Source organism: Pan paniscus, chromosome X (assembly GCF_029289425.2).
Source record: "Pan paniscus chromosome X, NHGRI_mPanPan1-v2.0_pri, whole genome shotgun sequence".
Lineage (NCBI taxonomy): Eukaryota > Metazoa > Chordata > Mammalia > Primates > Hominidae > Pan > Pan paniscus.
Genome location: NC_073272.2, coordinates 133,981,322 through 133,996,564, shown reverse-complemented (window position 1 = coordinate 133,996,564; position 15,243 = coordinate 133,981,322). Strand labels below are relative to the sequence as shown.

The 15,243-nt window shown below is 44.2% G+C and overlaps 1 protein-coding gene and 1 non-coding gene across 4 annotated transcripts; one reads left to right on the top strand and one right to left on the bottom strand.

Annotated features, from left to right (window-relative positions):
- Positions 1-669: 669 nt before the first annotated feature.
- Positions 670-14,484, bottom strand: LOC134729824 (uncharacterized). 3 transcript variants are annotated; one of them, XR_010111298.1, is made up of 3 exons: positions 11,097-14,484; positions 2,568-2,685; positions 670-1,679 (listed from the first exon to the last, which is right to left on the bottom strand). XR_010111298.1 is itself a non-coding variant. In XM_063601911.1 (3 exons), exons 1-3 carry the CDS (start codon positions 11,809-11,811, stop codon positions 1,666-1,668), a joined length of 381 nt encoding a protein of 126 aa, XP_063457981.1. In that variant the 5' UTR covers positions 11,812-14,484; the 3' UTR covers positions 670-1,665. The 3 variants fall into 3 exon arrangements, 1 of the variants encoding a protein (XP_063457981.1); XR_010111299.1 differs by having other exon boundaries at positions 10,837-11,283; XM_063601911.1 differs by having other exon boundaries at positions 11,563-14,484.
- Positions 14,336-14,393, top strand: MIR424 (microRNA mir-424). Its single transcript, NR_163096.1, has one exon. It is a non-coding gene; the product is annotated as a microRNA mir-424 (primary transcript).
- Positions 14,485-15,243: the final 759 nt, after the last annotated feature.

Sequence of the window (15,243 nt, the reverse complement as noted above, 5' to 3'; positions counted from 1 at the left end):
GAACCATTCTAAAGATGGGAAGATAACACCTTGTGAAAAAACTGCATTTCAAATTGACTAATTCATTTGCCTTTTGAAATGCCACTTCAAAAGAGTGTTTTTCTCCTTTATTGTGGTAATGTTCTTTAATTTTTAAGATGACATGATTTATAAAAATCCATAACAGTGTTAATCATATTTGTGATAATAAGATGAAATGCTTCATTGCGAACAAAAGAAATGAACATTTTCACCTTTCAATCTCTGGGAAAGCCAAAAATGTCTGAAACCGTTTGTTATGATAATTGCTTGTCAAATATTTAAAACTTAGGGCCATAGCGAGATTTTTGACCCATAAAAGGAAACTCAAAGTAACGTTTAAATTTTTATTCTTGTAGCCTGAAAGTAGCCAACCAGGTTTTTTAGAAAACTGTGTAAAGTATATGTAAATGTTAAGGGCAAAAAGTCTTTTCTCACTACTTTGAACCTATAGCCCACTTTGGAGATGCACAGAAAGACACCCGTCCCTCCTTCACCAGTAACGAAGGCTTAGTCAAGCATTAAATTAAGCACACACACACACATACACACGTTTATAAGAAATACATTATCAGATCCTGTCATTTGCAACAACATAGAGGGAACTAGAGGTCATTATGTTAAGTGAAATAAGTCAGGCACAGAAAGGCAAACATTACATGTTCTCATTTATTTGTGGGAGCTAAAAATCAAAACAATTGAGCTCATGGAGCTAGAGAGTAGAAGGATGGTTACCAGAGGCCGGGAAGGGTAGTGGGGTGGGTGGTGGGAGGGAACCGGGGATGGGGATGATAAATAGGTACAAAAAAATAGTTAAATGAATGAATAAGACCTAATATTTGATAGCACAACAGGGTGACTATAGCCAATAATAATTTAATTGTACATTTTTAAATAACAAAAAGAGTGTAACTGGATTGTTTGTAACACAAAGGATAAATGCTTGAGGGGATGGACACGCCATCTTCCATGATGTGATTATTACACGTCATGCCTGTATCAAAACATCTCATGTACCACATAAATATATACACCTACTACAACCCACAATTTTTTTTTAATTTTATGAAAAAGAAATACATTATCAAGGGACGAGTGTTTATTTAAAAAAAAAAAGCTGACTTTCACAAAAACGTTCTTTAATTCTAATTAGTGTTAATCCCTATGATGGAGCTCTACAATATCCTGTTTAAATTGTAATTATATTTGAGAATAAAACAATAGGTTTAGAAATTGTAATTATACTTGTTTATTCCCCACAAAAGAAAGAGAGAGAGTGACTTGCAGTCTTGTGATTTTTCTATAACTTTTTCAGGAGAAAACAAATGAGGTCAGATATCCGCTTATAAACTCACGTTGGTTATACAATTACAAGCCTTCTGTATTCGTTATCTATTGCTGAATAACGGATTACCCCCAAAACAACAAACCTTCATTGTGTCACAGGTTTTACGGGTCAGGAAACTGTGTATGACTTAGCTGAGTGCCTCTGGCTCAGTGTCTCTCGTAAGTTGCAGTCAAGCTAGTGGCTGCCACTGTGGACATCTCAAGTCTTAACTGGAGTTTGGAGAATCCACTCCCATGCTCACTCAAGTGGCTGATGGCAGGAGACCTCAGTTCCTCTCCTGTAGCTTTCTCCAAGTGTCCTCATAACATGGCAGCTGATAGAGAGAAGGGGAAGGGGATGACAAAAGGCCCAAGTTAGAAGCCACAGAAGTGACATCCCATGGCTTCTGCCATATTCTACTTGTTAGAAGAGTCTCTAGGTCCAGCGCACGTACTAGGAGGGATTACAGAACAGTGGGAACACCAGGAGGCAGGGATCAGTGGGGACCAGCGTAGAGGCTGCCTACCACCCCTTCTATCTTACCACACTGGCAAACTCCACAAATGCAACGTTCTTCAGTTTATGTGTGTAAATACAACTGATGTCAAAACACAGACTGGGTGGAAAAGGACATGCTATGCCACTGCTGTTTCCTTGTGTCCATCAGTTATATTTTCCCTCTTCAAGGAAAACAAGTTACAGGACTTGACTGGTGAAAATAATTCCATAGGAAGCTTTTATTTATTTTTATAACAGGAGATTGATGAAGACAGTTAAAGCCAAAGGAAAAAAGCATAAGATGTAAATAAAATAATAGCAATGATGATACTGAGTAGAGGCGCTAACGTTGGTTCTAATTATGTTCCCCACATTAGCAGTAATATGAAATCTTTCAACAATCCTCTAAGGTAATGTAATTCTGATCAGGCCAACGATACTCTAAAGTTTTTCAAAGTGGGGTGAGGAGGTGGGGGATCCAGGTAATGTGTGTCTGTGTGTGTGTGCACGCATGTATATATGTATGCATATATATTATGTATATTTATATTTATTATTATCCAGCATCCAACGACAAGAGGCAGGGGACTTTGCTTATTGACTTGCATATGAGTAAGTCATATAGTACACTAAACTCCCCACCACTTGCTACTTCCATTTTTCTTTGTTCTTATCCAATTCACAACCATCTGGCATGGCCAGTGGTGAGGTTCCTGTGGCTTACCTGAAGGGCAATGCATGAAATCAAAGTAGCTCCCAGCATTATGAAACACCAGTAGCGGAGAGGGGCTCACTTGGCCTGGGCAGGTGGTGGGATTGCAGCAGGGTGCATAAACAGGTTTCTGAAAGGGAAGTGACAGGTTTGCCCTTTGCTATGTAGCTTTGTCAGCATTTATTGCTAGATGTTCTCCGACAGGTAAGGGGGAATTGGTCTGAGTCCGAGAAGTAAATGCTAATACCAGTTTTCAAATATAAGGGAACATGAAAGAATCCTTGCCACCTGGGAACATGAAAAAAATTTCCTGCCAGCGAATGTACCATTCGAAGGCACTTTTATTTTACAGTTACTAGGAAGAATATTTAAATTGCTCAGGTTATTTTCAATGTTGTTTTGGCTTTGTCATACACACCCTATTATGTAAACACTATATGAATGTAAATTATTCACCTTTTAAAGTTACTTTAAAATTTTTGACTCTTCGCCAAATATATTTCTTTCTATCAAGAGCTCTTTAAAGCTCTGTCTGCAGCTTAAATAAGCACACATCTTTAAAATAAAAGCTCATTTTCCAAGTAATGCCTACAGAATATTTATTCTATTTTTGAAGCTGTATTTACATAACAAAGCACTAAAGGAAGCCCAGTGTAGGGAGAGAATCAAGTCCTAAAGCAACAGTGAGACTGGTTTCTATGGAGTTAGAGAAATTCTAGCTGTCTCCACTGCCAAGGGTGGGTCAGGACAGGAACAAATTGACCCAAAAGTAAGCCTCAATGTCATTCCTACAGCAACTCCCTGTGATAATTTACAGTCTGCAATCAAAATAAAATAATCTCTTCAAAAATCTCGTTCTTTTATGGTTCATTCTACAAATTGATTCTCATTTTCATTTCATATTTCATCGATTTAACTTTCTTTCGCTTCACCCAGGTAAAGAAATCACATGCCTTGAATGATAGATGCACCTAAACTCTAAATATGTTTTGGTATTTGAGTTACAGCAAGTACAGGGAATATCTAAGTTGCCCAAGTTACTTTCAATGTTGTTTTAACTTTGTGAAAATATTTAATGACAATTTTTAAAAACTGCGCATGAAAAAGAACATTCTCCAGTTTGAAGCTCTGCCACTACCAAAAAACAAAAACAAAAACGAAAACCACAGTCTCAATCCAGAAGGTGCGTACTATATTTTCACTCCTCTGTTCCATCAAATCAGCACACAATAGTAAGTTTCTGTCTTTCAGTTAATTTTTAACCCGATATTTACTGGTATTTCATAGCATGCTTTGTATGAGTAATTTAACAAAAAATTGATTACTTTAAAGGTCAATTAAAATCAAGTCCTAGTTGGGATTTCTGGTGTGTGCAAGTGCAGGTGTGTGAGAGAGGGAGGGAGGGAAGGGGGAGAGAGGGAGGGAATACCTGGGGTGGGGGAAGAATCCAGTACATCTCCTGATACATAATAGGTATATGATAAATAGTATTTTTCCACTCTTTATCTTCTCAAATAAGAAAGTTCAGTCCAGTGTGGCATGGAGAATGGGATATTCTAATTATTCAAATAGTCCTAGGTTTACCATAGTTTGTAGTTCATAGGGTTATACCATATAAGCCAGGTGAATCTGTTAAAAAACACGGCTTTCATTACATCACGCCCCTGCCCCTTTAAAAGCATCACACCAAAAAAAAAAAAAAAAAAAGGCTCTATACCATCCTGCAACTAAAGTCACAACTCCTCTGCCTACTTCCAGACCCCCCATAATGTTTTTTGTTTTTTTTTTGAGACAGAGTCTCAGTCTGTTGCCCAGGCTAGAGCACAGTGATGCAATCTCGGCTCACTGCAACCTCTGCTGCCCGGGTTCAAACAGTTCTCCTGTCTCAGCCTCCTGAGTAGCTGGGATTACAGGCGCCTGCCACCATACTCGGCTAATTTTTGTATTTTTAGTACAGACGGGGTTTCATCATCTTGGTCAGGATGGTCTTGAACTCCTGACCTCGTGATCCACCTGCCTTGGCCTCCCAAAGTGCTGGGATTACAGGCGTGAGCCACCATGCCCAGCCTCTTTTTTTTTTTTTTTTTTTTTTTTGAGACAGAGTCTCAGTCACCCAGGCTGGAGTGCAGTGGCACGATCTCCACTCACTGCAACCTCTGCCCCCTGGGTTTAAGCTACTCTCCATTCTGCCTCAGCCTCCCGAGTAGCTGGGATTACAGGCACACGCCACCATGCCTGGCTAGTTTTTGTATTTTTTAGTAGAGATGGGTTTTCACCATGTTGGCCAGGCTGGTCTTGAACTCTTGGCCTCAAGCAATCCACCCGTCTCGGCCCCCCAAAGTGCTGGGATTACAGGCGTGAGCCACCGCGCCTGCCTCCCCACCCCCCAATAATCTGACATCACCCTACTTGTCCAGCCCAGTCTCTAATTCCCCAGTAGAAAGGCTCTGTCCAACTAGGTCCATCTCCTTTCAGTTCTTCTCTGCCTCCTGGCCTCTGAAAATGCTGTTTTGCCCATTCCATCCAAATTCCACCTTCCCTTCAAGGATCAGCTTGAAGCTTAAAAGTATAAAATGATGGTGATAGATTTTCAGGAGAGAGTTTATAGTACTGAGCAGCTAATTTAAAAGCAAATTAATTCTATATTATTCCAGAGGATGTGTTCCAAGTGTCAGTCCCAGATGGATGTTTGTGAAGCCAACATGTTAGATATGAGCTCAACAACCCTTGGTCAGCACCAACAACACCAAATGGTGCCTAAGCCAACTCTTGAGGATGTTAGCCATCATCTTTACCACCAGCACAGCACCTTGTTCTCACTTCTTCCGGTTCCTTTTTTCCCTTCTCAGGTATACGTTCACTTAACAAATATGTATTGGATTTCTTTCTAACTTGGCTGGGCACAGTGGCTCATGCCTGTAATTCCAGCACTTTGGGAGGCCAAGGCAGGCGAATCACTTGAGGTCAGGAGTTTGAGACCAGCCTGGTCAACATGGTGAAACCCCGTTTCTACTAAAAATACAAAAATTAGCCGAGCGTGGTGGTGTGTGCCTGTAATCACAGCTATTTGGGAGGCATGATAATTGCTTGAACCTGGGAGGCGGAGTTTGTAGTGAGCCGAGATGGCACCACTGTACTCCAGGCTGGGCGACAGAGTGAGATTCTATCTCAAAAAACAAACAAAAAAACAAAACAAAACAAAAAAACAAATATGTATTGGACATCAACGGATGCAAATTATTGTGCAAAGCACTGAGAAGATACCTATAGACAGACATGTCCCTACCCTCTAGGAGCTTACTGTCTGCTAGGAAGAGAATTTCAGAACAACTAAGTTAATTAAAGTGCCGTGACAGGACAGGACAGAGGCAGTTAACTCCAACTCTGAGGCCATCTGAGAAGGCTTCAAGGAAGAGGTGGCATTTGAGCTGGGCCTAAGAAGGATGCGGAAATGGGAGGAACAGGGGTATCCAGCATAAACACATGAAGAAGGTGTGGCTGGAGGGTAGGAGATGCAAGCAGAAGCGCAGATTGGAGCCAGATTGTAGAATGCCCTGAATGCCACATTAAGGAGTTAAGCTTTTTAGTCATCTGCCTTTTGTGCCAAGGATTAATATGACCAGAATTGTGTTTTCCCAGCAGAACTCCGTGGACCACTGGGAGAGGAGCAGAACTCAACTGAGAGATCAGTGGGGGGCCTGAGAAGGTCACCTTGATGACATCATGGTGGCAAGTGGAGACTCTGAACTTGAGGACAGATAGTAGGGACAGAGGAGAAGGACTTGTTTTTTTTTTTTCTCTCTCTTCTTTCATCTTCTTTCTTTCTGTCTTCTGCCCTGGCCCTTGCTCTCCACCCTACTCTCATTTTCACTCTTCCCTGCCTATGGCGTAGGCATTCCTGGGGACTCTGGACTAAAGAAGCTGTCAAGCCCTGGGTTTAGGAGAAATGCTAAAATTAAAAACAGGATCTGGATTTCTACTTCCTCTTCTACACGGAGGGCTGGGACTTACTCTGGTCATGAACTGCAAAATCCCACCCGATCGTAAGCCCAAGAATAATTTTAAGAAACAGGAAGCAAAAGAAATGACATTATCCATCAGTCCTAGACACTCTATCGCTGTTTTTTTGTTTGTTTGTTTGTTTGTTTGACAGAGTCGTATCCAAGCTGGAGTGCAGTGGTGCGATCTCGGTTCACTACAACCTCCACCTCCCGGGTTCAAGCGATTCTCCTGCCTCAGCCTCCCGAGTAGCTGGGATTACAGGCATCCACCACCATGCCCGGCGAATTGACACTCTATCTCTTAAGTTTTATTTTTAAAAATGCAAACGGAGCTTCAGGGGAAAGAATGGCAACCACGAGTGAGTTCAGTTCTGGATGATGCCGTGTTACCATCTCTCATGTGAACATTCAGATATGCACATTCACTTTCTCTCTGCTATTTCAACAATGTATTTCATGCTTTGGAAAACACTCCAGCTGCATCTTGGTTTTGAACAAGGATAGCATCCCTTAGCACTCTTCAATTTGTTGTTCCCTCCTATTCTTTCTACCCAGCAAGATATTATTTGACCCGAGGAGTGTTTTCTTTTCACATAACAAGATCCCAAAAGCGATGTCATTCAGACATCACAAAGCAGAGCTCTGTGCTTTTTACAGGATATCCTTGGTGCTGATCACTTTTGGTTGGTGTTTTTGTTTGTTTGTTTCAATTTTTTTGATATCAATGAAGTGCCTTCCAAAGGCACTTCAGTTTCCCTCAACAAGATTGCATTTGACAGGTTGACACTGATATATTGGGGTTTTTCTTTTCTCTTTTCGTAATTAGCTGAAGTTCGAGGAAAGTGCTAGAAGTGTGAGGTGAAACTGATTACCATAATTTTATGGTGAAAGCAAGTGACTAAATCTAGCCTAGTACTATACTTGAACCGCCATTATGGCCACCACACCTACAAGAGATGGGTTTTTGGTCTCCATGCTCCTGTCATTACATTTTGCTCTGTCAGTTCACGCTCTGTGCAAAGGACAGCAAGTCCTGCCCACTTACAGGTTGCACTATAGGGCCAGCACGGTGTAAAGAGACGCTGAGACTGTCCTACACCCCTTCATTCTCGCCCTCCTTAGCAAAAAGTTCCAATCATTGCCATCATCTGAGACAATCTTTGATTTAATGGGCAAAAATCCAGGAATAATTAAGACAATAATAGTACACACCCAGAAAAAAAAAAAAAGCCTGGTTTAAAGAAGAAATCCAGGCAGCACTGAAGGCAGTGATTCTGCGTCTTTGAGGAGGGAAAAGAGATCTAGAAATCAAAAGCAACAGCTACTAATGACTTACTAAGCTTCTCTTTGGCAGAAAGGAAAAATTTACTAATTCATTCTACTTTTTCCTGATGGGATCACGGGGGTAGGAGAAGTTAAGATTAGAGTTTTTCTCCCAAAGTTCTGAGTTTTGCAAATAACTATTTTTATAACTAATTTCATAAAATAAAATAAAAATTACCAAAGGACACTGTCTTTTTTGTTTAATCTGAGAGTAGGACAAGCATTCTTACATTATATATTATAGTATACAGTTACTACTCACTGCTAGCCACTGCTTGAACCATGAAAAAAAGCCTTTACAAAAAAACACAATAGAAGCTTCATAACACAATTCCAGTTGTTTTCTTTCTGTTAAATTTGTAACTCTATCCTGATTTTATCTCTCTAAAGACTTCTGGATATTTACAACATAAGGAAAATCTTGTTTCCCTAACTCAAGGCCTTCATTAAAAACACAATCTTAAACAGCATTTGTAGTTAAAATAAAAATGGAAAGTTCTAGAAATCTTCTTTGTAATTTACAAAAAAATAAGTTTTAATGCAACTTGATTCTCCAGTATCTATTTCCCAAGATTCATTCACAGTTGCTTTCCAGAAAACATTTTCCAAAATTTATGCCAAATACCATGTTATGCATAACTTCCTTGCTGAATATCTCTAGTCTAGAGCTAATTTATTTTTCTCAGCTGTGCCTTCAGAGCCTTCAAAGCTATTGCTCCCTCAGCGGACTATGGTTATTCCTTATCAATATAATTTCCGAACGTTTCACGGAACAAAAAGAGAAAGGAAAATATGTGCTATTTTCCTGAAAACAGCTGCCTTGAAACAATATTTCAGAAGGGACCAAAAAAAACAATAGATGGTGTGCAATTTTCATTTCAGGTTCCTAGTTGCCCCGTGAGAAGTTGCCTGACTACCAGTTGGAGGCCCCCCTAACACCCCAGGTGGTGGGCTGTGCCTGTTTCCAATGCTAGGGTAAGTTTCTCACCACTTCTTAGGGCAATTTATATCCTGTGAGTTTTGTCAGGTTGGGAAGGGCCTACCAAATAAGAAGCCATTTGCACAATCAGGGTTTGCTTCAAAGGTCCTAAGAAAATCCTTGAGACATCATAGTTGAAAAACATTTGAAGGTTGTTCACTTGAGTAAATGCTTAAGCTTGTCCTCCCTTACTTTCTCCGGCCTGTAGCAATATTACTCACCCTCAAAGAATTCATCAATATTCAACTGGCTCTCCAATTTGCTGAGGTAGCAAAAGGAGTTTAATAAAGAAAGCTGTTGCAATTTGTCTTTAGAGAACATGCCATAAACTCAACTTTTATCTTACGTCGTTGGAATCTTCTGCCCTTTTACTAATTTAGGTGGGGAAATGAATGCTTACGTGTAGCAACCCAAGCAAATTTACCCACGAAGGCAAGTCTTAAAAACCCAGCGAAGCCTTTCATCCCAAGGGCACCAGAGCTTTATAAATGATCTATCTGAGGATTTAGAAGCGTGTTCAGTCACGTCTCACAGCCCGGCAAACTTTCAGCCCTGTCCACGAGGGGTTTTGAAAATCTTAACAGGGAAACTTGTAGCTTAGTAATAAGACTTTTTAGCGCCCACCAAAACTGGACGAGTATCAGCCGTTTTAAAAACCTTTCCTGAAAAGAAAATCTTGCTCTTTAAAACCTTTTTGGTTAACTTTTCAAAACAGCTTTGCAGACCCTGAAAGACACTACTCTTTTCCCTCCTCGCGCCCCGGAAAAGAGCCGCAGACGCCAGCGAAAGGCTGCGCAACGCTTGCAACGCCTTGGGTCTGCGAGATCGCCCTTGCAAAAACATTTCTTTTCCATCAGCTCTACAGAAATATCACAGTAAAATGCATGCGAGAGTTAAGTAGCTCAAACTCGGGCGCCGAGCACGGCAGATTCCGCGGTTTTATTTTTGTAAACTGATTTCGTGTGTGTGCGCGCGCGCGTGTGTTGCTGCTTTCTTTCGGCACCTAATTTTTTTCCCCCAGCGCCCGCACGCGGTTCTGGGCTACCCCGCGCGCTGTCTGCAGGCCGCGACAACTACGGCCTCCCTCGGGGAATGCGGGGGAAGGCCGCGGGCCGCCGTGGCGACGGCTGCAGGCGCGCGGCTCAGTTCCCGCGGCCCGCCGGTTTCTTTGCTCATCCGTGGTGCAGCCGAGCCCACCAAGTCTGGTCGGACCAGGGGTTGCGGAGAGCCGCCAGGAAGTCCCCACCCCGCACCGCCCCCGGGGCCAACGCGCTCGGCTGCTCCTCCGCATAGTTTTGCGCCCGGCAGCCTATCTGCCCCGAGGCTCCGATGGCCCCTCCTGGCCTGCCCAGGGCCATGGCAGCTGCAGGCCGGCTCTACCCATTGCTCTTCCCGTCCAGACCCCGCTGGCCTTGAGCCCTGCTTGCTCGCAGATTTGTCCCACCCGGGACAGGGAAAGGAAAAGAAGCCGCGTTCATTTTCTTAGCATTCAGGCACTATTTTATAAGGGAACTCTTCCAAAATTTTCATTATGGCATTTTGCAAATATTTAGGCAAGTTGAAAGAACGGTACAACGAACGTCTGTTTACCCCCCACCCCCAACAGGATGCAACAACTGTTAACATATTGCAATACTTGCTTCCTTTCTGTTCTCTCTCTCATAATGTGTGCGTATGTTAGCTGCATCATTTGAAAACTGCAGACATCGTGACATTTCACTTCTGTACACTTCAGCATGCATCTTCAAGGATAAGGACCTCCTTACCTTCAATATCATTCTCACAAATACAAAATAGCATGGTCCTTAATAGCGTCTAACATCCAGGATAAGGGCTCCTTTCCCTCCCGTTTCCCCACTTCAGTCTTAAATATCAGTTTCCCTTCTTGTACTGGGCACATGTGTAAACAATTGCTCCTCCCTCTGTGTTATGCCCACCAAAGGACTATGGGGCTCACCCTGTCCCGGGGCCTCTCTACCTGAGAGCTTGGTGGGGTGGCGAAGGCTGGGGCGTCTCGACAGATCTGCACTCAAACGCATGGGGAGAGCGCTGCACCCAAGCGGTCTGAGACCCCCTGTTTCCTTTCCCAAACCATCTCAGGTACTCCCTGTAAGCACCGAGCAAAAAGCCTCGCTCAGCCACCTTGCGCCGTCCCGGCAGCTCAAAGGACACCGCCAGAGGACCCGTGAGCGTGGGGTGGTGTCCGTCCCAGGAGCCTCTGGGTGCGCGCTGCGCTACCTCGTGCCCTTGGCTTTGCCGTTTGCCATCCTCCGTTTTTTCTCCCCGAGCCCTCGCTATTCGTCTCGGTGTTGGTTACTCTGGGCGCCCAGTGCCCTTCTCGGCCCTCCCCCGCAGCGGGCCAAGGCTGCGGCGTCGAGCGCCTGCACAACCCCCTTCCCTACAGCTCCTCTCCTCCCCTCCCCCCTTCCGCCCCCGGGCCCCGGAGCCGAGCGGGGCCACCGAGGGGCGGGGAGCGCCACAGCGCGTGGCCACGCCCCCCGAGCCGGCTTTTTCTAGGGCGGCTCCGGGAGCCTGTCCGCCGGCTGCGCCGCTCGCCTCCAAGGGAGCGTTCCGTTCTGGCCCCTCGCTCGGCTCCGCTCCGCCTCCGCCACGCCGCTCTCCGAGCTTCGGCAGCAGCCAGCGCCCCCTCCGCGCTACGACCCCGGCTCTCGGCTCTCCGTCCCTGTAGCTCCGTGCCCAGCACCTCGCGCCCCGCAACCTCGCCGTCTCCCAAGTCCCGGGCCCCGCTTCTGTCGCTGTCCGTCGCTGTCCGTGTGTCGCTCGCTCGGTCTGTCTCTCCGCCTCCCCAGCCCTTCCTTCCTCCCTGTCTCCCTCGCTGGCTTGCACGTTCGCTCGCTCTCGGACGCGGCGAAACAGCTTCGCAGGCAAATCCCAGAAACCTTTGCAAAAAGCTTGCAATGAAATTTAAGAAGTTCTTCGATTTCGGCGCCATTTTCGAGTGGAGCCAGAGGTGACATGCGATTTTTTAAAAAGGGACTTGGTGGCTGGCGTCTTTCCCGACTGTAACGTGGGTTACGGCAGGCAGAAAAACATCTGGTGATAATTCTGAAAAAAGTGCTGTGGCGTTTGGGGGTTGTAAAGCACGTTTTGCGGGCGGGATGGGGGCAAATCTGACATTTAAAGTGTTTAACAAATGAGTGCGGCCGGGAAATTCTCAGGAAACGGACTGGGAAAAAAAAAACAACAACTAACATGGAGGGGCGGGGAGAGAAAACTGAGTAAGGGGCAGTGACCGACTGTCAGCCTCGCTAGGGTCGGGAGCGACTGGTTTTGACAGAATGTAAATGAACTTTTCCTCTTATTTGCAAGAAGTTAGTTATGTCTTGGAAAGAAATGTGTGATTAATTTCACATTGTCTCTCCCGAATTAAAACTTTAAAGGTTGTTTAGTTTTCCCCGTAGGGATTTGACATTGTGAAAGTTTGGCTAGAATGCGCCGAGAGAAGGTACATCGTGTGTTTGGGGTGTGGGGGACGAAGGCATATGCAAAATTAAAAGACAAAACGTTGTAGAGTATGAACAGAGGAAGAGGCGTATTCTTTGGCTCTTAAATCATTTAGCCAAACACATTGCAGTTCAGAAGGGGGTGGGGCTATGGCAACTCGAAAGTATCGATTCTTTGTCTATTGTATCAGTGAATGACCCTCTCCTGAAGTGACAAGACGCCCCTTTGTAATCTCTTTTCGTAAGTAAATTTCAGTCTAAGGGGAAATATGTAAACTAGGGGATCGAGGTGGCTTTTTAGGGGTGTAACTCGTTGTACTATCACTGGGAGAGATGAAAGGGGTTAGGGTGAAAGGTATAAATGAATTTGATTCCAAGAGCAATCTGGAAGGGACCTTCGCCTTTGACACCGATGCTGTTTCGAATGAACTTTTGTTTTTCTAAGTAGTCAACTAAGGAAATGTTAAATTAGGCATGACTTTAACTTCTGACATGATGGCTCGTATATTTGCGTGGAACAAAATGTTGGGAGAAAGTTGTGGAGTTTTACATGATAATTGTACATTTGCTAAACATGTTTTTTTTTTCTTTTTAAGGGCAGTCAACGACATTTTTCTCCATTAATCCCAAAGTCAGTGTAAAAGTTGTTTGTAAATATCATTGCCAAAACAAGATGGAATGTAGAGATACTTGATTGTCGCAATTTAGGGAATGGGGTTATTGTTACTAATGACTTTTTTTTTTTTACCATGACATAGTGTATTTGTTACCACTGGATCTCAGTCTGGATGTTATAAATTCGATACTTAATCTTATTAAACACTCTGCACATTTTATTAACTAATAAATAGGACACTTAACATTCATTGTACTGGTTTTGAAAAACCGACTTAATTTGTAAGTGTAACAAGATACTTACAGTTGGATAATTTAAATGTCTATTACTTGTGCTGAAATGTATTTAACTTTCAAAACCATTACAGTTAGTGCTGATTTTGTTGTTTTAACTTTTAGGTTTGTGATTGAGGATTTCAGAGTGGGTTTTTTTTTAATGCTTAATTGAATATTGTATTCAAACAAAAAGAGGGCATGCATGTGACTTGTTGCTAATATGTGTCCATTTTAAAAAGGAAAAAGTGGTATCTAATGAGTTAATCATTAAGGAGTATGCGCAGTGCCGGCCATTTCAGGACATGAAAGTTTCTGTGGAGCTGCTTGAAACAGGAAGGAGCGACTTGACATCAAGTATTTAAACTTTTTGATTTATGTTTTGATAGATGACATTGATAGGTATAAATTATAAATAAGTTTGAGTAACCAGTTTAATATGTAAACTGGTATTTCATCTACAGAAAGTTCTCTGTCATTGTTTGGAGCTCTTAAAAATAACTCAGCTGGGGTGTTTAAGAATAAAAACACTAGCAGTGAGTTAGGACATCTAATGCTTTTAAAGATAGATGTATATGTCGCAACGATAGTGTAAGAATCAGCTGAAGCTACCGGTGAGGTTTTGGTTATTTTCTTTCAGTCATCTGAGTCCATTTCCAATAAAGGTTGTTTTTTTGTTTCGTTTTTTGTTTTTTTTAATGGGGACAATGAATGAGACTTGTAATATGCAGCAGGAAGAAGTTTCACCAAGACTTTGAAACTGACAAGAATGATCCAGATGTCCAATTGCCTCTACTTAACGTTATTCGTCTACCTTCAGAAGTAATTAGATTCTCTTCCACACTAATTCGTATCTCCCATCGCTCTGCTTTTCACCACTACGTTGTTCCAGGATTCATCCTTAGGGGAAAAAATTGAGAGCCACACTTTCGGCTCCACCTGCAGCTCCTGGAAATCAAATGGTGAAGTTATAAGAAGTACCTTAACTTGGAGTGAAGTGGCCTAGTCATAAGTTTTGCCCTATTCCTTGCCATGGGGTGGGGCGGGGCTTCCTTCAGTCATCCAGTCTTTATTCACCCGCAGGTACCCCCAGATCGATCCCCCTTCATTGACTCCGAGGGGATACAGCAGCAATTCATGTTTTGAAGTGTTCTAAATGGTTCAAAACGTGAGGCGCTGCTATACCCCCTCGTGGGGAAGGTAGAAGGTGGGGTCTGCCGGACGCGTGTTCCTGCCACCAGGTGCCCGCTCCCCGCGAGGCCGGCTCAGGAGCAGGTAGGTGGGCGGGGGCTCGCGTCTCTGTTTCCGGCGGGTCCTCGCCCTTGTCCACGCAGCAGGGCTGTAGTCCGGGGAGGGCAGTATTCCTGGCTAGGCTGGGGCGCATAGGCGGTGCGAGTCGAGGAGGGACGCGGTGCCCGCGCTCAGCCGTGCCCTAGCAGCGGGAACAGTTCTGCAGTGAGCGATCGGTGCTCTGGAGTATTGTTTCCGCTGCCAGGGTAAGTCTGGGACTGCCGTTCGGGCCTACCCAGCAGGTAAGTCTTAGGCCATCGCCTGCGGTGTCGGCCCCGGGAGCAGCGAGACCCAAGATTGCATCAAACGTTTGCCCCGTCTCTGCATATGTGACTGGACGTGAATGATGCTTCATTTTGGCACCCCCTTTCCCTGCTCAGGTAGAATGTAAACAATTGAAAAAAATCCCTTCCCAATCAGAATACCACCCACAGGACAACGAAGAAAACCTATCTTCAGTCCCCACCCACGAAATGCTGGGGGGTGGGGAGGACTGGAAAAGGAGTAAGGGGAGAGGAAGGGTGAGCAGCTGCAAGAAGTCTTCACACCTCTCTGCGGTTCCTGCTAAACGCGCTCATGTCCTGGGTATGGAAGGGACTTAAGAATTCAGGAAAGATCAAAATAACGGGCCTCTTCCCCACTCCCTCGCCCTCCCTTCCCCGCTGCTGGGGGGTTAGGGAGGCTCCGTGGAGCTCCAGCACTCTAGAAGGATCGGGTGAGGCGCGAGGCCTTGCGGGCGGGTG